At 54.3% G+C, this 21,757-nt stretch overlaps 2 protein-coding genes across 7 annotated transcripts; one reads left to right on the top strand and one right to left on the bottom strand.

The window, feature by feature from the left end:
- Window positions 1-586: 586 nt before the first annotated feature.
- On the top strand, window positions 587-10,936 carry FSD1 (fibronectin type III and SPRY domain containing 1; the record flags this gene model as incomplete). Of its 3 annotated transcripts, XM_082649941.1 has the most annotated exons (13): window positions 587-601; window positions 1,597-1,686; window positions 1,855-1,986; window positions 2,774-2,875; window positions 3,570-3,592; window positions 3,763-3,884; window positions 4,411-4,620; window positions 7,802-7,900; window positions 8,703-8,862; window positions 9,210-9,289; window positions 10,279-10,530; window positions 10,634-10,722; window positions 10,826-10,936. In XM_082649941.1, 13 exons carry the CDS (start codon window positions 587-589, stop codon window positions 10,934-10,936), a joined length of 1,485 nt encoding a protein of 494 aa, XP_082506067.1. The 3 variants fall into 3 exon arrangements, with proteins under 3 accessions (XP_082506067.1, XP_082506068.1, XP_082506066.1); XM_082649942.1 differs by lacking the exon at window positions 7,802-7,900; XM_082649940.1 differs by lacking the exon at window positions 3,570-3,592 and having other exon boundaries at window positions 2,774-2,879; window positions 3,735-3,884.
- A 522-nt stretch (window positions 10,937-11,458) lies between these two features.
- Window positions 11,459-21,748, bottom strand: STAP2 (signal transducing adaptor family member 2). 4 transcript variants are annotated; one of them, XM_082651647.1, is made up of 13 exons: window positions 21,546-21,748; window positions 17,292-17,363; window positions 17,030-17,152; window positions 15,361-15,417; window positions 14,757-14,857; window positions 14,141-14,275; window positions 13,717-13,786; window positions 13,528-13,630; window positions 13,337-13,402; window positions 12,208-12,363; window positions 12,029-12,121; window positions 11,872-11,952; window positions 11,459-11,709 (listed from the first exon to the last, which is right to left on the bottom strand). In XM_082651647.1, the coding sequence occupies exons 1-13, from the start codon at window positions 21,645-21,647 to the stop codon at window positions 11,603-11,605; spliced, it is 1,266 nt and encodes a 421-aa protein (XP_082507773.1). In that variant the 5' UTR covers window positions 21,648-21,748; the 3' UTR covers window positions 11,459-11,602. The 4 variants fall into 4 exon arrangements, with proteins under 4 accessions (XP_082507773.1, XP_082507774.1, XP_082507772.1 ...); XM_082651648.1 differs by having other exon boundaries at window positions 11,459-11,706; XM_082651646.1 differs by having other exon boundaries at window positions 11,459-11,617.
- Between the last annotated feature and the right edge of the window lie 9 nt (window positions 21,749-21,757).

Genomic DNA, 21,757 nt, shown 5'->3' with positions numbered 1-21,757 from the left:
GGCTTTGTGGGATGCATAGGAGTTCAGTTGTGATTTAGGGAGGGAAAGGCGGCTTTGGAAGCTGAACATCCGCTTGTGCAAAAGACTTTGGCTTTTCAGTAAATGTAAGGCGTGAGTAGTTGCGGGGGGCAGATCTCTGGGCCAGGTGGAGGTGGGTTGCAGTGGAATTCCAGTTTGAGTGGCAGCTGAGAAGTTGTGTGGGTGAGAGAGTGGGGAGACTGAGGCACTAGGAAGACTAGGGGTAGGCTCAAGGCCACACGGCAGTCGAACCCAGGCATCCTGCCTCCCAGTTCCGGGCTCTCTCCAGCTCAGACATCATTAGCAATGTCGCCTGGTACGACCCAGGCTCTGGGTCTCGGCTCTCGGCGACCCTAGCGCAAGAAGGACTACATTTCCCAGTCTGCCGCGAGGGGCGCGCCTGCGCCCTGCGGCCAGTGATGGAGCGCTGACTGGGGGCGCGGCGGCGGCGGCGGCGGCGGCGAGGGCTCGGCGGGCCATTGGCTACCGGCAGCGGCAAAGGCAGCTTGGGGACTAGAAGAGCGAGTGAGACCCGCGGCCCTGGCCGGGGACGACCTGGGCTGCAGCCATGGAGGACCAGAGGGTAAGACCGGGGCGGGGCGGGGCGGGGCCCGCGGCGGGGTTAGACAAGAGGAGGGGACCAGGTGATGCCGCAGCTACCTCCCCGCCCCCCCGCCCCAGCTGCTCTGCGGAGGAAGCCCCACCCCCACCGCAACCGCGCCCGGATCTAGCCCCGATTCTAGACTCGGCCCCCCCCCACTCTCGCCACGACCCCACATCATCTTGGCCTGGGTTCAGGCACATCCCCTCCATGTCCCCCTCGCCCTCCCAGTACCCCGGACCCAGCCTTGACTCCATCTCCCACGCCTTCCACCCGGATTGCGGACCAGGTGTCCCGGCCCCCGCCCCGCCCCGCCTCGGAGGACGCCCCGCCAGCTCAGCACTGGTGACCCCATCAATCCCGCGCCCCCAGGAAAAGCACCCGTCGGAGGCCTGGGTTAGGGATACAGGCCCCAGCAGCATCCCCCCACGCGGCCTCCTTCCCTCCCGCATCCCCTCTTCCAGGCCTCCTTGCCTTTCTCCACTTACCTGGCCTCTCTAACCCTCCCTCAGGTACCGTCTTTCTCCTTGCTAATCCCTTTTCCCAGCGTATCCCCTTCCCCAGATGAGCCCATGTTCTGCAGGCCTCCTTTTCCTCTGGGGTTTCTTTCCCGAAGCTAGTCCCTCGCCCTGGATCATGCCCTGCCCTCAGGATATAGGTACCTGCTTGAAGGCTTTGTGCTCAGGCAGACCTAACTGGGGCCCAGGGTCTGTCCCTTCCTGAGAAGCTCTCTCAGAGCCTCAGTTTCCTCCCCTGTGAAATGGGCACGCATAGGGTGCCTAATGCCTGCCCGCTTCCTGAGGGATGTAGGGCCAGAGCTCCGCCCAGGGCCTGCTCTTGGTGGATGCCCAAGCTCATTGGCACCGTGGCCCCCGCATCCCCTCCCTGGATGCCTGGAGGACAGAATGGGGAGCCTCAAGTCGGGGAGCCCGGCCAGGCTGAGGGGCTTACCTGTGTGCGCGCTTCCCTGGGGGCAGGAGGCTCTGCGGAAGATGACACTGGCTGTGAAAAACGAAGAGATTCAGAGTTTCATCTACTCCCTCAAGCAGATGCTGTTGAACGTGGAGGTAAGGAAGTCACCCCCCCCCAGGAGGGAGGGAGGGGCAGCCATACGAGCTAATCTGCTGATGTCCATGGGACTCGCGGGCCTGGCTGCCACGGCCAGGCCTGTTTCCCCATCTGAGCACCGGCTTTGACAATCCTAGCCCTTCTGACCCCACAATGTCTCTCCAAAGGCGAACTCGGCCAAGGTGCAGGAAGACCTGGAAGCCGAGTTCCAGTCCCTCTTCTCCCTCCTGGAGGAGCTGAAGGAGGGCATGCTCATGAAAATAAAGCAAGACCGTGCCAGCCGCGCCTACGAGCTGCAGGTGTGTGTGCGGGGGGGGGGGGGGGGGGGGGGGGGAGATGGGGGGGCGGTGCTCTCCTGGAACCCCGCCCAGACGCCATCCTCCATCCCACCCCTCGCACTCAGCAGAGCCCAGCTGGCCTAAGCATCTTCCTCCAAACCTGCCCCTCCTCCCGTGCCCCTTCCCAGAGATGTCCCCAAGTGTCCCCGGTGTCCAGAGCCAGACCCTCTAGCGGTGTCGGCCACACCTCCTCTTTTTTCCTGGGGTCTTCCCAGCCTCCTCCCTGGCCATGACCTATTAATGTCCCACCCACCTGCTCTCCTTCTTAGTCCCCTCTCCCATCCACCCCTCCTCTCCACGGCTGCAGCCCCACCCGTACATCTGGCTTTTCCTCCCCACCTGTCCTCACCCAGCGCTTCCAATTTCTCAGCCCTTCCCACTGGTGCCCCAGATCTGAGGGCATCACCCCTTGCCAAATACCCGCCTGTGAGTCTCCTGGGGTCTCAGATTCCAAGCTGGGGTCGCTGGAGGTTGCACCAGAACCTCCTGGGCAACCTCCTAACACCCCAGATTCCCATCCCTGGGGGATGTGGAGCCCTGGGCTTAGATGTGGCCTGGGCATGTGCATTTCTAAGGAAGGGATCCCCAGGTGGTTCTGATGCCCTGCCTGCAGAGGGCCAGCCTCCGTCTCCCACCTGCAGTTGGAGAAGGGCATGGTACCCTGCATCCCGAAGGCGGTGGGGAGCCCTGGGAGGGCTTGAGGCAGTGGAGTAAGGTGTCTCTTCTCTCGGTGCCATGGCGCCTGCAGAACCAGCTGGCTGCCTGCACGCGAGCTCTGGAGAGCTCTGAGGAGCTTCTGGAGACGGCCAACCAGACCCTGCAGGCCACGGACCGTGGGGACTTTCCTCAGGTAGGTGCCTCGGGAGCCAGACTGGTAGGGCTGCCAGATAAAATACAGGACCCCCAGATACATTTGCATTTCAGATCAACTACGAGTAATTTTTTAGTATAAGTATGGCCCATGCAATATTTAGTCTAAGTACATCCCAAAGATCACATGGGACATACGCTAAAAAGAACAATTCATCGTGGTTGATCTGAAATTCAAATTTAAGAACAAATAAATTTTTTAGTATATCTCATGCAAATGTTTAGTATAAATATTTCCCAAGTGTTGCATGGGACATATTTACACAGAAATACATATTCATTCTTTATCTGAAATTTAGATTTAACAACGAATAATTTTTTAGTCATATGTCACGTGCGATATTTAGTATAAGTGTGTCTGAAATATTGGATGGGACCTACTTATACTAGAAAATCATTTCCTGTTTATCTGAAATGCAAACTTAACTGGGCATCCTATAAAATTTTTATTTGCTAAATCAGCCAACTGTATGTACTGGGTACTGGGTGGGAGGTGGGGGTGGGAGCCTGTCTTTGCCCCCTATCCCTTCGGGGCACAGCCAAGGTTTTCTGCCCCAGTGTTGGGGCACTTTGCCACATAGATGCCTGGCTGGGCCTCAGTCTTCCTGTCTGTATACTGGCTTTCAGACTCAGTCAACACAATTCTTTGGATTTTATTCTGTCCCTCTTTCTAGGCTGCCAAGCAAATCAAAGATGGGTAAGATGCTGGGACCTGGCTCCCACCCCATTGCCCCACCCCTGTTGTGAAGGTGGGAATGCCCAGGTGAGGGTCCCTTGGCCCAGAGCACTGGACAGGAAGAAGGAGGAGGGGGTCCCCTACACACACCTCGGAGGACTAGGCCTGGGCGTCCACCTCCTTCCCTGCAGTGTGACGATGGCCCCCGCCTTCCGGCTGTCATTGAAAGCCAAGGTCAGCGACAACATGAGTCACCTCATGGTGGACTTTGCACAGGAGCGGAGGATGCTACAGGCACTCACGTTCCTGCCTGGTGAGAGGGGAACTTGCTGGAGGGCCAAGATTGCAGGGAAATGGCCCGGGAGTCTGGGGGGCCCTGAGACAAGGCCTAGAGTAGGGCTGACAGCCATTTGTGGAAACCCCAGAAGGCCCCGCCCTGGGGAGGAGCCCTGAGAGTTCCCACCCCACGGTGGATGGAGCCATGAGTAAGCCCCACCCTGTGACAGAGCCCTGAAGAAGCCCCACCCACCAGGGGTGGAGTCCCATGGAGGCCACACCCCCAATTGGTCGCGTTCTGGAAATGTTCTTCATCTGAATGGTGGAATCCAGAGAAGGCCCAGCCATTTGTTGGTTAAACCCTGAGAAATCTCTTCCCTACCCTCCACCCTTTGAGGAGGTTCCACCCCCAGGCCCCACAACCCAGAGGGGCCCCGCCCCTAATCCTGGGATCCAGAGGACGCCCCGCCCCCAAGAAGGTCTATTATGTGGGTGGGGTTACAGCAAGGCCCGCCCCTGCAGGCACAGCGCCCTGACACCCCTCTCTGCTCTGTCCTGGGCAGTGCCTAGTGCCCCTGTGATCGACCTGGCCGAGTCCCTGGTGGCCGACAACTGTGTAACCTTGGTGTGGCGCATGCCGGACGAGGACAACAAGATTGACCACTATGTGCTGGAGTATCGGCGGACCAACTTTGAGGGCCCGCCCCGCCTCAAGGAGGACCAGCCCTGGATGGTCATCGAGGGCATCCAACAGACAGAATATACCCTGACCGGTAAGGGCAGCTCACCCTTCCCCATCAGTCAACCTGGGGCTCATGGACGATCCTCAAGGCACGTGGGGTGTGAGAGCAGCCGGGCTGGACCAGTGGGGCGTAGCAGAAATAACAATGATGAAAACGATACTGGTGACAGCCACTGTACCACGTGTTGAGGGCTTACTACGCGCTAAGCATTTTACCCACATGTAATGGGCGTGCTTCTTATCACCATTTTACAGATGAAGGAACTGAGTGAGGTACGGGCCGAGAGGGCCTCCTCCATCCCTGTCTTATCTCTATGATCCAGCATTCGTTCATTCATTCATTCATTCATTCATTTTGACTTGATGTCTGCAGGGTACCAAGCACCATCCTTGGAGTAGTGGGGGAGCAAAGTGGGTGAAAATCCCTCCTCTGGTGCACTGGTGTTTGGGGGGCTACCCTCCCAGGATTTGGGGATTTCCTTGGCAGTTATAAGAGAGCAGAAAGCCTGGGGGAATCCATCCAGCTGGTAGGGGAGGGTCTGATGGAAGATGAAATTAGGGGTCCCTAATGAGTTAAGAAGCCATCCTGAGCCAAGGGAAATCCTCAGGGGCGGGGAGAGTCTTGCTGACAAGATAACTATCACCACCGCTCTTGGGCTGTAATTAGCCTGCATGGTTACTAATGAGCATGCTAATTGCAGGAAAGAAAAGCCAGCAACCTGCGACAGGGCCTGAGAAACTCTTGGCTTATCCTTTGCATGGGAATCAAAATAAACACATCCCATTTTTTCCCCCAATCTTTTTTTATTGTGGTAAAACACACATAACATAAAATTCACCATCTCAACCATTCTTAAGCGCACAGATCAGCTATTCACTGCGTTCATGATGTTGTGCTAACATCCTCCCCACCATCCATCTCCAGAACTTTTCATCTTGCAAAACTGAAACTCTGTCCCCACTAGCTTTGTTTGTTTGTTTTAACTTTTTGGCCACACCACACGGCTTGCAGGATCCTAGTTCCCCGAGCAGGGATCGAACCCACACCCTCGGCAATGAAAGCTGAGTCCTAACCGCTGGACCACCAGGGAAGTCCCCCTGTCCCCATTAGATGCTAACTCCCATTCCCCTCCCCGCGGCCCCTGGCACCCACCATTCTACTTCCAGTCCTTACGATTGTTACTACTCTAAGTGCCTAATATAGGTGGAATCACACAGTATGTCTGGCTTATGTCACTGAGCATCATGTCCTCAAGGTTCATCCACGTGGTACCCTGTGTCAGAATGTCCTTCCTTTTTTAAAGCTGAATGATAGTCCCTTGTGTGGCTATACCCAGCTTTCTCTAGTAGTGGCAGCTTACATAACTAGAACTCAATACCAGAACCAGAACGCTGATACGGGTACCTTCTGCAGTGTTGACTCGCTTTTCCCCAGTTTTACACGCACTCATTCGTGTGTGCCTGTGTAATCCCATATGCCATTTTATCCCATGTGTAAATCTGTGTCATCACCACCGTCATCACGGTGTAGATCTTCTCCATCACAGGCTTCTGGATGCATCCTCTTTGCCTCTCTGGCCTTTTCCAAAATCCATAGGGCAGGAACTTGAATCCCTCAAAAGACCTGCGATATTCAGGATAATGATGAATTCGCTCACCTCTGTAAAGAACCTATGTGGTTATTTGCAGTCCGCCTACTCTCTCGTTGATTGTTTGGAAGACAGGAAGGTTTGGGTTGAGTTTATAACTTATATTCCTTGACCCATCTCATCCTCATGTGAACCCTGCTCAGTGTCGGGGATATGATTGTTGGGTTGCAGAGTAGGAAACTGAGGCACGCACTGTCAAAAGTCAGATGGGTTTGTGATTCTGAAACCAAGCCTCCTGGGTGGTAGGTAGTCTTAGCTCTGGGGCAGTAGATGGCGCTGCTGAGCAAACCACCTTACTCTCAGAAAAGGGGCTCCAAGGGAGGGGGAGGCAGTCTGTGTGGGCACCTGGAGGAGGTTAACAGCCAGGCTGAGGCCCAAAAGAGAAGAGGGGGAGAACAGACTTCCAGGCAGAAGAACAGCCTGATAAGGGCTCAGAGGCCAGAACACTGAGCCTTTGTGCCTGGAACTAGTTAAGTCTGCAGAGGGAACCACAACTGTAGGGAGAGGGGAGAGGAGGAACGGGGACTTTACCCTGAGGGCAAGGGGATCTATGGGAGATTTCAGAGCAGGGAGTACTAAGTGTTGTTTGGGATGCCCAGAGAATGGGCACCCTGTGAGGAATGCCCAGGAGGCAGCTGGACATGTGGTCTGAGCTAAAGGTTGGGCTGTGAGTGCTGTGGGTGGAGAGGTGGTGTCTGAAGGGTGAGAAGGGGACAGTCAGCAGAGTGACGTGAGCAGGGGTTCCAGACTGAGGCACCCATACATTTGAGGGTATGGAGGAGCCTGCAAAGAAGACCAAGGGGGAGCAATCAGAGGGGGCAGGCTGCCATGGCTGCCAAGGAAAGAGAATGTTCCATGAAGGAAGGAGTGGTCAGCCAGGAGATCCTGAAAGATGAGGATTAACAAGGCCAAAGGAAGGAGAGGGAGTGAGGCAGCTGAGAGGGGGGTGTGGACAGCTCTCCAAAGAGGTTTTGCTTGAGGGAGAAGACAGCTTGATGGTTGCTTTTATTTTGTAAGATTAGAAGAAATTAATAATATATTTTTTAAAGTATAGAAATGGAGGGTAGGATATAACCTAGTAGTATGGAAAGTCTTTAAGGAACCAGGCATGGCTAGATCCAGGGGTTCCAGCAAATGACTCGCTCAGCTCTGTTCCTGACACTCATTGGCTCTAGGGCTGCATTCTCAAGGAGGCTTGCCGACGTGCTGGAAAATTTTCTCAAAAGGAGCTTCCTCCTAGCTGGCGAGCCCAGAGGAAAGACAGAATCTGCTCGTTATAATACTAGAGTCCCAGGGCAGATTCTGATTGGCTAGTTTGGGTCATGTGCCTATCCCTGGACCAATTGGTGTGACTGAGCCATAAAGCATCCTGACTGGCCAGTCTGGGTTGTGGGCAGAGCCAAGTGATACCCCACAGGTGAATGAGGGCAAGGATGGTTTCTCAGGGATGTCATTTATAAGATACTCCTTAGAATGAAGGGTGGTGGGATTACTGTGGGACACAGGGGCCTCTAATCTATTGCTCAAAGCGTACACAATGTCGATTCCTCTGTTGTCTCGTAGGTCTCAAGTTTGACATGAAATACATGAATTTCCGTGTGAAGGCCTGTAATAAGGCAGTTTCAGGCGAGTTCTCTGAGCCAGTGACCCTGGAGACACCAGGTGACTGGCTCCCACCCCTGCCCTGGCTGAGACACCATAACCCCTTACTCCCAGGGCCCCAGGGACTGGTGTCTGAGGAGAATCTTCTAAGCGGGATTCTGTGACCCTTTTTGCCATGGTTGCCAGGAAGCTCAGTGCTTGGTCCACAGTAGCTTCCTTAGCCTGAGTGTCTGGTATAAACCTGGTATTGTTCTTTGCATTTGCAGTTGATCCCATTATACCTGGATGGTTTTTAGACACACACACACACACACACACACTCTCTCTCTCTCTCTCTCTCTCTCTCTCTCTCTTTTCCAAAAAATGGCTAAGCGCGCTATAGAATTGGGAATGGGATATCAGTACTGAAGACAGATTTGTTAGCTTCCCACAGTGACACTTTTGAATGTCCTGATAGGAAGTCCTTCTGCAATCTTGCTTAACTCTGTCATGCTATAGCCCAGCCCCTTTCCTGGGATTAATCCCCAGTGGAAGCACAGGGCAGCACAGTGGTTTGAAAATGGCTTCAGACCTGGGATACCTTTAGGCAACAAGCCCTTGGTCTTCACTCCTCTGGCTACATGTTCTGCCCTCTCCACTCTTCCCCATCTTGTCTATTGGTGTCTTTCTGCCTGTTGTCTCTGTATCTCTCTGTCTCTGAATCTTTGTCCATTGGTCTCTTTTGCTCTCTCTCTGTCTTAGTCTGTTTCTTTGTGTTTTTCTGTTCTCTGTCCCTGTCATGGTCTGTCTTGGTCACTGTCTGTCTCTCTCTGTGCCTCCGGGTTTCCCCATCTCTGTGACTCCCACATCTGCCTGGCCCCAGCGTTCATGTTCCGCCTGGATGCGTCCACATCCCACCAGAACCTCCGGGTGGATGATCTCTCCGTGGAGTGGGACGCCATGGGCGGGAAGGTGCAGGATATCAAAGCTCGCGAGAAAGATGGCAAGGGGCGGACGGCGTCTCCCGTCAACTCCCCAGCCAGGTAGCCTGCCCTCTCCCCTCTCTGAGTCTCTGGTGGAGGAGATCAAGCTGGACATGGACACACAAAGCCCAGTGTGCTCAAGGCTGGGGTGGAGGGAGGGATGTGGAGCTGGGGGGACCCAAAGAGTGAATGGAGAGGAGATTTTGAAATGGGTTTTGACGGTTGAATAGTTTTCCAGATGAGGAAGGGCACTGGTGTGTTCTGACATGAGAGGCCCTGTGTATGAAAAGAACAACAGACAGTCAGGGAATGATGAAAAGTTCCTCGTGGCTGGGGTGGACCAGGGAAGCCCTCCGATGGGAGAGGTGAGTTCTGAATTGAGACTTCCCCTTCCCTGTCGCCCACAGAGGTACTCCATCTCCCAAGAGGATGCCCTCGGGTCGTGGGGGACGGGATCGCTTCACAGCTGAGTCCTACACAGTGCTGGGTAAGGAGGAGGGTAGATGGGAGGAGAGAGGAGTACTCTGGGCAGGGCCCTGATGGGGGGTGGTGGGAGAGAATTCCTTTGGCTGGGGAAACTGAGGCAGCTATCAACAAAGCTTCTGTGGGAATGGTCCCAATAAGGTGTTATTGTGACACTGGAGGAATGGGAAGATTTGGGGCTGAGGGATTAATGGGGGGAATCAGAGCTTATGGGTGTTCTGGACTGGGGAGTGGCTGGGCAGGAGCTTGAGGGGGGATTTCCTGGGGTCTGTGGAGTAGCTGAGACTCAGGGAGTAGCTGAGCCTCGGGGAGTAGCTGGAAAGAACAGTTGCCTGTGGAGCAGCCAGGTTTGTGGAGGAGCTGAAGCAAGACAGGGGCTCGGGGAAGTGGCTTAGGGTGAGTGGAGGAGCCAGAGAGAGTCGCTGAGTCTGAGAAGTGGAGAGAATGGCTAGGATGAGAGGAGCGGTTAGCACCACAGGACTGATTGGATCCTGTGAAGGAGAAGCTGGAGTCCGAGGACGACCTGGAGTTCAGGGGAATCACCACTGTCCAGAAGAAAAGCTTGAAAAAGAAGCCAGGGTAAATGAGGAAGCCAGTGTGGTTTGTACTTTGTGGCAGGTGGCGGCGGGGAGGGCACAAATTTAGGGAGTAGCTGGTTTCTGGGAATGAGTGAGGAGAAAAGCTACCATCTGGTGGGGCAAGAGCGTGCAGAGAAGCTGCAGCTCAGGAGTAGCTGGATCGGGGAGTAGCTGAGGCGGTAAGAATCTGGATCCGGGGTCCGGGGAGGATGTGGACTCAGGGAGTAGCTGAGATCTAGTTGAAGCTTGGAAGATCCGGACTTAACGAATATCTAGGGACGCCTGGAGTATCTGGAAGGAACAGCTGAGGACCAAGCAGTATCTGGAGGGAATAGTTGGGCTCTGGCTGCCCCTTTGTGAAAGGGCACCTGGGACCCGATTCTACCCAGTCCCCCCTGCCCGCTCCGCCCCACAGGGGACACGCTGATTGATGGCGGGGAGCATTACTGGGAGGTGCGCTACGAGCCGGACAGCAAGGCTTTTGGCTTGGGGGTGGCCTACCGCAGCCTGGGCCGCTTCGAGCAGCTGGGCAAGACAGCCGCGTCCTGGTGCGTGTACGTCAACAACTGGCTGCAGGTCAGCTTCACTGCCAAGCACGCCAACAAGGCCAAGGTGCTGGACACCCCCGTGCCCGACTGCCTGGGCGTGCACTGCGACTTCCATCAAGGTGACCCCGGGCCCCCGCTGACCTCTCCGGCCACCCCTGTCCGCCGTCTCTCTGCCCAAACCCCTCTTACTGGTCCCCCTGTTCCTCTTGCCCTCCACCCCAGGCCTCCTGTCCTTCTACAACGCCCGCACCAAACAGCTGCTGCACACCTTCAAGGCCAAGTTCACACAGCCACTGCTGCCGGCTTTCACGGTGAGGCCTCCTCCGCGGCCCAGGGGTAAGAGCGGGCGTGGCGTGAGGGCTGGCTTCACTACTGAGCCTCTCTGTGTCCCCCCACTCCGACGCCGTCCCCCAGGTGTGGTGTGGCAGCTTCCACGTGACGGCAGGCCTACAGGTCCCCAGCTCTGTGCGCTGCCTGCAGAAGCGGGGCAGTGCTACCAGCAGCTCCAACACCAGCCTCACCTAGGCCTCGGGACGGCCCCTCAGCCGGGCTGATTTCGGGGCGGGGGGGGCGCCTCCAGGCCTTGGCTGTTTCAGCTGGGCACCCTCCTCTCACTTGCTGCTTGGAGCCTTAACCCCTGATGGGGTCACCAGTGGGGAGCGGGCACGGGGGCGGGCCCTCCTCCCCACCTCACCTCCTAATAAAGGTCAAACACTGGCCGGGCGGTGCTGCTGGTCTTATTTTCGGGGCTGGGTGGCACTGGGTGTGCCTGGCCCTCTCTGGACCTCAGCTTTCTTGGCTGTAAAGTGGGCTTTTCTTGGGAATTGCCTGGCGGTCCAGTGGTCAGGACTCAGAGCCGTCACTGCTGAGGCCCGGGTTCGATCCCTGGTCGGGGAACTCAGATCCCATGAGCTGTGAGGCACAGCCCCCCACAAAAGGCTTTCCTTGAGGGTCAGGAGGCAGGTTTTGCTGAGCTGAGGACCACCGTGGGCAGTCGTCTGAGGGAGCCCGCACTGCCCCACCCAGCCAAGCCAAACACGCAGGTCCTGGGGTCATTTGAGCTTTAATTCTGGGAGGAGGGATCTGCCTGACTGATGCGCCACACTTGGAGATGGGCCCGCTGGTCCCCTGTGCACTCGGCTGCCTGCTGCAGCGCCAGTCTCCTCTGCAGTTTCCCTTTCAGCTCTGCTGTCACATCTGCCAGCCCTGGGAGTGGGGAGGGGGGTGGTCCCTGAGGCTCCAGCGGCACCAGGGATTCCCCAGTCCAGGCTGTTCTCTCTTATATCCACCCAGGACTGCTGCAGAATTTTCGGGGCCCAGCATAAAATGAAACATGTGTTCAGTGGACATGAGGAATTTCAAGATGGACCCAGCAGAGCATTAAACCAAGCGTGGAGGTCACCCATGTGTGACTACACGGGTCCCCCGCTTGTGAAGCCCACCCTGCATTGACCCCTTACCTGTGGTCGGGGAGGAGGAAGCCTGCGCTGAGCTGACTGCCAGCTTCCTGGCCAGGCCACTGTTGAGGCCTTTTTTGGGCTCTGGTGGACAAGGTAGATGAAGGCTGAGGCTGGCTCTTGGCTGGATGGGAAAGGGGCTGGGAAGAGGGACCCCTACCTGACTTGGGCACGATGGGTGGCTTTGGAGGCTTTGCCTGAAACATGGCCAACTTCCTGGGCTTCGGGACAACTGGTCGACTAGGGGAAGGCACTGCATGGACAGAGATGTGGCATATCACATCCAGTCGTCAGCCCGTTCCTCATTTCCAACTCTCATCCACCCCGGCCGCCACCCACCGTCCCCGTTCACGTAGTTGGCAGCTGGGTCATCTTCAATGGGGATCACATAGTTCTCATCCTGGTTCAGTAGTGGGGGCAGCTTGTCCTGGCTGGACACAGGCGTGATGGACGAGGGAGGCAGCTGCTTAGGGCCACCCCTAGGGGCTGCGGGACCTGGTGGGAAACTGTGGTCACTGTCAGGGCCCACGTGGTGCAGAGACACCTCAGGATGAGGATGTATGTGCACACCTCGTTGCATGCATGTGTGTCTGTGCACGTGCCCGTTTATGAGTCTGTGTGTGTCCCCCTGTGTAGCATATACATGGACACTGGGTGAATTTGCGGAAGTTGAATATATGCAAAGGGTTTATACACACGTGTGTGCATGACATCGCATGGATGCTAAGGTATGTGCTGGGTCGCTTGTCTATATTAGTGTGTACACTAATTTAGTGTATGTGTAAAAGTCTGAATTTGTGCTCTTGAGTGGGTATGTCTGCATTTGTGTGTACGTACATGATTGTGACGTGAGGTATGTATATGTGTGCTACATGGGACTGGAACTGTGTGACACCTGTATTCATGCATGTGTGGAGCCACTATCTACATAGGAGCTTCTGATGATGCAGGTGAACACATACAGGTCTGTGTTCATGAGTGTGGCATGTATGTATGTATGTATACTTGGGCCCATCATGCACGTGGGGTCCGAAGCATCTGACCAGCCCAGGGAGAACTATACTGCTCACTCCACAGACCTTTCCAGTCTCTTCTTGCTTCGTAATCGGGACTACCTCCCACCCTGATTTCCCATCTCTACCTACTGAAATCCTTGGGGACCTTCAGCAAACAGCCCCTCCTCCAGGAAGACTCCCCTCTACTCTGCCCTGCCTCCTCTTCTCCCAGCTCTAGGTGCCGCGCCTTCCCCTCCCACCCTCCAGCCCCAGGTTCGACTCCTCAGGGCTGGGACTGTCTGTGCCCAGCCATGCCCGCCCCCTCCATAACCTGGAAGCCCCTAGAGAGCAAGGTCTGGGTAATTTCTCGGTCCCTGCAACTCTGGGTAGAAGATTGGGCACAGGTGGCGCCATGAGGTTCCTAGGTCTTTCCCCACTCTGCCCCAGTGGCGACCGCGGGGACAGGGCATCACCTGGGCCGGGGGCCGAGGGCGCCACCCACACACTCTCGCCATTCTCTTTATCCGCCTCCACGTAGCCTGGAACAGAGAGGGCGGCCTGGAGGAGGCACGGCGGCTGGGGGCTGACCCAAGGGTGTCCGGGTCGGGGAGGGGGCGGGAGAGGCGTGGACTGGGCCCCCAGAGTTCCCTGAGGCTGCACCAACCAATCACTTTCTCGTAGTCATCGTCCAGCAGGAAGGGCATCAGCTGCTTATTGGAGTGCGACACGAAATAGTTGACCACTGCGTCGAGCGAGGTGCAGGAGAACTGGGGTCAGATAGGGGATGTTATCAGGGCTGGCGGGGAAGGGGAGCAGACCTTTGCAATTCCCGGGACCGGGGCCCAGCGCTCACCGGCTCCTCCACGTCGATCACGTACTTGGGGCCCTCGCGCTTCACTCTGTAGTGCCGGACCACCGGCGTCCTGCAAGGGCAGGGGCGAGTGAGTGGCCTGGGTGAGGACAAAAAATGGCCTGCCCCTCGTCCGGGCCCCGCCATCATGGAGGGCCCAACCCCGACTTGCTCCCCTGCACACTGACCACGCCACATCCTGGCGTGGGTCTCTGCAGGGGACCAGGCCCTCGAAAGACTCCACCTCCTAGAAAAACCCTGCGCCTGGTCCTGGCATAGCCCCCCAGGAGGACCCTCCTGTACGGATTCCATCCCGGGAGCCCCCGCCCCCGTCTCCACATTCTGCCTGGCCCCCCGCCCCTATATATGACCACACCCCCGCACCCGACGCCCCTCCCACCCCGGCGCCGGGGCCACGCATGCGCACCCGTTGAGCGTCTGGAGCGTGCTGACCGACACTCCGCCCGCGCCGTCCCCGCTGGGCCGGAGCAGCAGGTTCCCGCACTCGGGGTGGCGCTCCAGGAGCAGCTGAGCCTCCAGCCGGCTCACTTTCAGGAAGCACCTAGGGCGGGTCGCGTCACTCACCAGGACAGGCCCCGCCCCCAGAGACACAGCCACGCCCTCCCCACGTAACCCCGCCCCTGGGCACCCAGCCTTGCCCTCCCGTCCGCGACCTGGTTTCTGGAGACCCTGCCTTGCCCGACCCCAGGCCCAGGCTCTGCCTCCGGAGGCTCAGGCTATCCTGCGGGCACACAGGCCAACACTCAGAGACCCATACCCGCCTCCCAGGCACCTATACCCTCTCCTGTAAAACTTGTCCCGCCCCCAGGCACCTAGGCTCGCCCATGGAGATCCAGGCCCGCCCCCAGGCAGCTAGACCCGCCCCAAACACCCAGTAGGGCTCCCAGCTGTGAGACCTAATCCCCGCCCCTGCCCGGATGCAGTCTTACGCTCAAGACCCAACGCCTGGAGACCCCGCTCACTGCCCTCTCCGGCTCCATGCTGTCCAGCCCGCCACCATCCTGGAGACCCTCGGCACTTACGAGGGCATCTCGAGCGCACGTCGTGCCTCTTCTTTGGCCAGGACCTCGGCCATCATGTACAGGTGTCCGGGCAGCAGGTTCAGGTTAGACGGGACACGGAGCTGAGGGGGGCATTGGGGCGTCTGGGAATGGGAGGCTGTGACTATGTCACGGAGGGGCAAACTGAGGCCAGAGTGCGGATACAGCCAGGATGGGAACCCAGGTCTGGGGGCTCCAGAGCCACCTGACACCTCAGGGGCAAAGAGGGCATAGAGAGGACTTCGGTGATGAGGAGGACAGAGCAAATGCTAGCATGTAGGGTCTCAAACAAACTCAACGGCCTGCAGGAGGCAGACTGGGAACAAATGAGTAACCTAGAAATCAGGAATGTTTACTAACACTCCTGGTTTTTAAGTGTTAGCAGCTGACTTAAATTTATAGCACTTTGCTGGCAAAACAAAAGACGTTTATGGGCTACATCTGGCTCATAGGCCGCCAGTTTGTGACCAGTTTGCTCTACTGGAGAGGTTTGTTTGGGGAATGAAGGTTGGAAATTAAAAAGAGGATTTCCGAGCAGGCCTAGTGGGGAATGGGGGAGAGAGGGGCCGAGGACGACCACTCTTACCTCCACCACCATCAGGATGAAGCCTTTCCACATCTCCCGAGACTCCAGACTCTCTACCTAGGGAGGGAAAGAAAAAGATTTTGTGTCGATGAGCCTCGGTCTAGTCATCTGTGAAATGGGAGTGAGGAATAAGAGTCCCTGTGTCCAAGGGCTGTTTTGAAGATTAAATGAGCTTGAACAGGTTAATTTAGAATGATGTCTGAATATAAGTTCTTAGTAATGTGGGGTACTGTTATTCTTTAATGTTATTACATCAACATTTAAAAAAAACATAAGTCAGATCATGTATCTCCTATGCTTGAAACCCTCCCTTGACTCCTACCTCCCTCAGGGTAGAAGCCCAGGTCCTCCTGGTCACCCACAGGCCCTGTACAACCTGCCCCTTCCCCCCACCCCTGCAACCCTCATTCCCTCCCTCTCTCCCCCTCTTTCACTCTGCTCCAGCCACAGGGGCTTTATATATATATATATATATATATATATATATATATATATATATATATATATATATATATATATATATATCACATCTTCTTTATCCATTCAGTGGACATTGTCAGTGGACATTTATGTTGCTTCCATGTCTTGGCTATTGTAAATAGTGCTGCAGTGAACATTGGGGTGCATATATCTTTTCAAATTATTGTTTTCTCCCGATATATGCCCAGGAGTGGGATTGCAGGATCATATGGTAGCTCTATTTTTAGTTGTTTAAGGAACCTCCATACTGTTCTCCATAGTGACTGCACCAATTTACATTCCCACCAACAGTGTTAGGAGGGTTCCCTTTTCTCCACACCCTCTCCAGCATTTATTATTTGTAGACTTTTTGATGATGGCCGTTCTTTCTGGTGTGAGGTGGTGCCTCACTGTAGTTTTGATTTCCTTTTCTCTAATAATTAGCGATGTTGAGCATCTTATCATGTGCCTCTTGGCCATCTGTATGTCTTATTTGGAGGAAGGTCTGTTTAGATCTTCTGCCACTTTTTGATTCGGTTGTATTTTTTTTTTTTTTTTGATATTGAGCTGTATGAGCTGTTTGTATATTTTGGAGATTAATCCCTTGTCAGCCACATCGTTTGCAAATATTTTCTCTTATTCTGTAGGTTGTCTTTTCATTTTGTTTATGGTTTCCTTTGCTGTGCAAAATCTTTTAAGTTTAATTAGGTCCCATTTGTTTATTTTTGTTTCCATTACTCTAGGAGGTGGATCCAAAAAGATATTGCTGCAATTTATGTCAAAGAGTGTTCTGCGTATGTTTTCCTCTAGGAGTTTTACAGTATCCAGTCTTAAATTTAGGTCTTTAATCTATTTTGAGTTTATTTTTGGGTATGGTGTTAGCGAATGTTCTAAGCGCAGGGATTTTTAATTGTCTTAGTCACTGCCTTGACACTAGAAGAGTGTCTGGTACACAGTAGGTGCTCAGTAATGTTAGCTGAAAGATTGGATGATGGCAGTGATGGTCTTTGTGGATCAGATCTTGTTCTGGGCACTTTACATATATTATCCCACTTTTCAGTTGAGGAAACTGAGGCCCAGAGAGGTTAAGTGACTTGCCCAGTGTCACCAACCCAGTGGTAAACTTTTTGTGACTCCATGCTACTATGTGTTAATGGTGGGTGTGACAAGAAGGAAGGGTCTCCTACCAGCCCCACCTTAAGACACCTACCTTGAACTTGATCTCCTGGTTCCGCAGGACCAAGCAGAAGTGGGTGCCACGGTCATGGGAGCTCCCCCAGGGAGCTTCATCTGTGAGCTTCACAAACATTCCTAGGTCTAGCTTCTCCATATGCTGGGGGCACAGTAGACAGGGTCTGAGCACGAGGCCTGTGGCCCCTCAGGCCCCCTGTCTTAGACATACCATCCACGTCCTCTGCTTGGTCCCTGGGGTCAAGGTGGGCCAATTCTTGAGCCTTCATTTCCATCCTTACCTGGGAGTCCCGATTGCTATTGTAGAAATAGAGAGTCAGGCCCTGGAGGCCTGCCCAGAACTTCTTGTAATCCTGTGGACCAGAGTTGGAGAAAGAGAAGGAGGTGAGGTGGCGAGGCTGGGTACCTCCATCATAGTCTACCTCAGGACGTTTGCACTGGCTGTTCTCTCTGCCTGAACACTCTTCTCCCAGATCTTTAGGTAGTTTCATTCATCACCTGCTTTGGGTCTGTGAACAAGTGTTGCCTTCTAGGGGAGGCCCTCCTCATCCATGGCCCGGCTTCTGGGGATCTGTTACTCTCAGAAAGGACCAAAGGGAACCTACAGGGGTGGGAGCTTTAGGAGTAATTTGTGCTAACTCACTTTATGGTTTTCCATGCATCCACCACTCATCCATCTGTTCCGCCCTCCCATCCTTCCACCCTCCCATTCACCCATACATACATATAACCCCCTGTCCCCTTATCCACCCTGTAAATATTAACATCTCCTAGGTGCCAGGCACTGGGCTAGGTGCTCAGTCTACAGTCAGAATTTCACAAGGCTCTGGACACTAGAAGGTCTGCAGATTCAGGATTTCCCCCTCAGGATTCTGAATTCCAAATGTCCTAGCTCTCTGGAGGCCGAAGGGGCTGATACAAATCAGATTATAAGATTGTAGAATTTGTTTTTCACCAAATATTCCCTGAGCACCTACTCTGCGCTCAGCTCTGTTGCAGGCAAAATAATAAATGGGGCATGGCTTCTTTTTCTAAATAGATGATGTTTCGGGAATTCCCTGGCGGTCCAGTGGTTAGGACTCCGTGCTTTCACTGCAGGGGGCACAGGTTCCATCCTTGGGGGTGAGGGGTGGGGGTGGGGACTAAGATCCCGCAAGCTGCATGGTGCGGCCAAATAAAATAAAATAATGATGTTTTAGAAAGGTAGAGAAAGCATAGATACTTAAATCCTCCAAAGAAGAGAAATTAGCACCCTCAGGGAGGGATAGATCCTGGACCAAGAGATCACAGAGGAGGAGAGAAGCCCTCCAACTGGGAAATCTGGGAAGACTTCCTGAAACAGGAGGTACTTTAATTAGTCCATAATGATAATGAGGGTAGCTCTTATATTGACAGCGATCAAGCATCCATCAATCCACCTATCAATTCATCCATCTGCCTATCCATCCGTTCATCCAGCCGCACATCCATCCATTCATCCTTTTTATCAACTTATGTACTCACCCACACATCCATCCACCTGTCTACAAGCATACCTCATTTTATTGCACTTCACAGATATTCTGTTTTTTTCTTTTTTACAAATTGAAGATTTCTGGCTACCCTGCTTTGAAGAAGTCTTTCGGCGCCATTTTTCCAACAGCGTTATTTTTTTTTATTTTTATTTTTTGTGGTACACGGACCTCTCACTGCTGTGGCCTCTTCCGTTAAGGAGCACAGGCTCCGGACGCTCAGGCCCAGCGGGCATGGCTCACGGGCCCAGCTGCTCCGCAGCACGTGGGATCTTCCTGGTCCAGGGCACGAACCCGTGTCCCCTGCATCGGCAGGCAGATTCTCAACCACTGCGCCACCAGGGAAGCCCCCCAACAGCGTTATTTTAAAATTAAGGTACGTACATTGTTTTTTTAAGATAGAATGCTATTTCACACTTAATAGAGTATAGTCTAGTGTAAACATAAATTTTATAGGCACTGGGAAGCCAAAAAATTCATATGACTCACTTGATTGCAATATTTGCTTTATTGTGGGACTTCCCTGGTGGTCTAGTGGTGGGACTGGGTGCTCCCATTGCAGGGGGCCTGGGTTCAATCCTTGGATGGGGAACTAGGTCCTGCATGCCACAACTAAGAGTTTGCATGCTGCACCTGAGAAGACCGCCTGCCGCAGCTGAGGATCCCACATGCTGCAACTAAGACCTGGCAGCAGCCAAAATAAATACATACATACATACATAAATACGTAAATACATACATAAATAAATAATATATATTTGCTTTATTGTGGTGGTCTGGAACCAAACCTGCAGTGTCTCCGAAGTATAGCTCTATGTATCCATCCATTCACCTATCTGTCCCTCCACCCAGTCACCCATCTGTCCATCCATAGGTACATACTACATATATACATTTTACATTTATTGAAGACCTACTGTGTGCCAGGCACTGGGAATACAGCAGTAAGTGATTAAACTCACATGGTCAGACCTACTTTGTCATGCACCAGCTATGTGCCATCCATTGCACATTGTTCAAGCTATCTCTGCCTCAGTTTCCCCACCTATAAAATGGCAATAATAATGGTGCCTGCCTGGGACTTCCCTGGCAGTCTAGTGGTTAAGACTCCGGGCTTCCACTGCAGCGGGCACAGATTCGATCCCTGGTCCAGGAACTAAGATCCCACATGCCTCTTGGCATGGCCAAAAAAAAAAAAAAAAAAGGTAACTGCCTCAGAGACTGCTATGAGAATTGGGTGAATTAATACATGCAAAGCGCTGAGTCAGATCCTTGGCATGTTAAGAGTTATCCCTTGGGGCTTCCCTGGTGGTGCAGTGGTTGAGAGTCCGCCTGCCGATGCAGGGGAGGTGGGTTCGTGCCCTGGTCCGGGAAGATCCCACATGCCGCGGAGCGGCTGGGCCCGTGAGCCATGGCCGCTGAGCCTGCGCGTCCGTAGCCTGTGCTCTGCAACGGGAGAGGCCACAACAGTGAGAGGCCCGCGTACCGCAAAAAAAAAAAAAAAAAAAAAGAGTTATCCCTTGGGACTTCCTTGGTGGTGCAGTGGTTAAGAATCTGCCTGCCAATGCAGGGGACACGGGTTCGAGCCCTGGTCCGGGAAGATCCCACATGCCATGGAGCAACTAAGCACGTGTGCCACAACTACTGAGCCTGTGCTCTTAGCCCACAAGCCACAACTACTGAGCCCGTGTGCCACAACTACTGAAGCCCGCTGCGCATAGAGCCCGTGCTCCACAACAAGAGAAGCCACTGCAATGAGAAGCCCACGCACCGCAACAAAGAGTAGCCCCCACTTCCCGCAACTAGAGAAAGCCCGCGCGCAGCAACGAAGACCCAACGCAGCCAAAAATAAATTAAAAAAAAAAAAAAGAGATATCCCTCTTATGTAACCATGCCTATGGCCTTGTCAACCCATTTTATTTTTTTCATTTTAATTTTATGTTTTTGGCCTCACGGTGTGGCCTGTGGGATCTTATTTCCCCAGCCAGGGATAGAACCTGCGCCCCCTACAGCGGAAGTGTGGGATCTTGACCATTGAACGACCAAGGGAGTCCTTTTTTTTTTTTTTCTCTCCATTTTATAATAGAGAAAACCGAGGCACAAAGATGCAGAGTCACTTGTACACGGCGTGGGAGTCAGGACCGCGCGGAGCAGGGATGTGAACTTGGGTCTCATCCTCTGGGGCCCTCGTGCTCTTTCTTAACCCCTGAGATCTCCTGCCTCTGGATGCTTTCTAGGCTGGGGAGGATTTGGGTGTGTGGAGGCCGAAGGACGGGAGGAGGAAACGGGAGGAGGAAACTGCCAGGGCAAAGGCAGAGAAAAGCCTGTTTGGTTTGCGTCCTGGTAGGAGATGAGTATGCAGATGAGGAGGGGGATAGGCCTTAGTGGGAACCAGGCTGGGCTTTATTCTGAGGAGGACACACACACACACACACACACACACACACACACACACACACACACACACCCCTACACACACACACACCCCTACACACACACACACCCCTACACACACACACACACACACACACACACACACACACACACACACAGCCCCTGGCCAGTATCTGGTTCTGTGGGACGTAGCCTCCATTAATTCTCACTGTCCCTCCTCACAATCTGTACTGACTTTGACCCCTGGATCTGAAGTTCACAGAGTTAGCTCAGGGCTGGGGGTGGGGGAGGGAGGGGAGGTGTGGGAATCAGAAGACTCCCCATTTCCTGGAGTAAAGTCGCTGATCCTGTTTGTATCCGAGAGAGACATAAAGAGACCAAGACAGAGAGAGATGGAGCCAGGCAGGGAGAAATACAGAGAAAGAGAAAGAGCTCAGGTCAGAATCAGAGACACAGAGAGAGACAGAGACAGACAGACAGAGGGACGTAACCTTTCCCAGCCCCCAGTCCATGCCCTGCCCCACCCAGCACCCACCGCATTATCCTGGGCCGGTTGCGGAGGTCTAGGCTCAGAGAGGTGCTGCACCTGCCTCGGCCGCCCAGCAGCGCCAGCTCCCTGGCCCGTCTTACCCGGTCTCGGGGTCCCTTCTTCTCCAGGAAGCTTTCGTGGTAGTGTGAGGGCAGGCTCCTCTTGGGCTTGGGAACCCGGGGTGGCCTCAGGGCCAAGGCCATGGTGGGCCGGGTCTTTGGCCTGGCCTCTCCCTCCAGTGGGTGCCCCAGCTGAGCCAGGAAGCAGAGAAACAGGTTCCAGGGGAATTTCCTCTCTTCTGTCAGCTCCCGAG

Source organism: Grampus griseus (assembly GCF_964374135.1).
Source record: "Grampus griseus genome assembly, chromosome: 3".
Classification (NCBI taxonomy): domain Eukaryota; kingdom Metazoa; phylum Chordata; class Mammalia; order Artiodactyla; family Delphinidae; genus Grampus; species Grampus griseus.
This window is presented reverse-complemented; position numbering and strand designations above follow the sequence as displayed.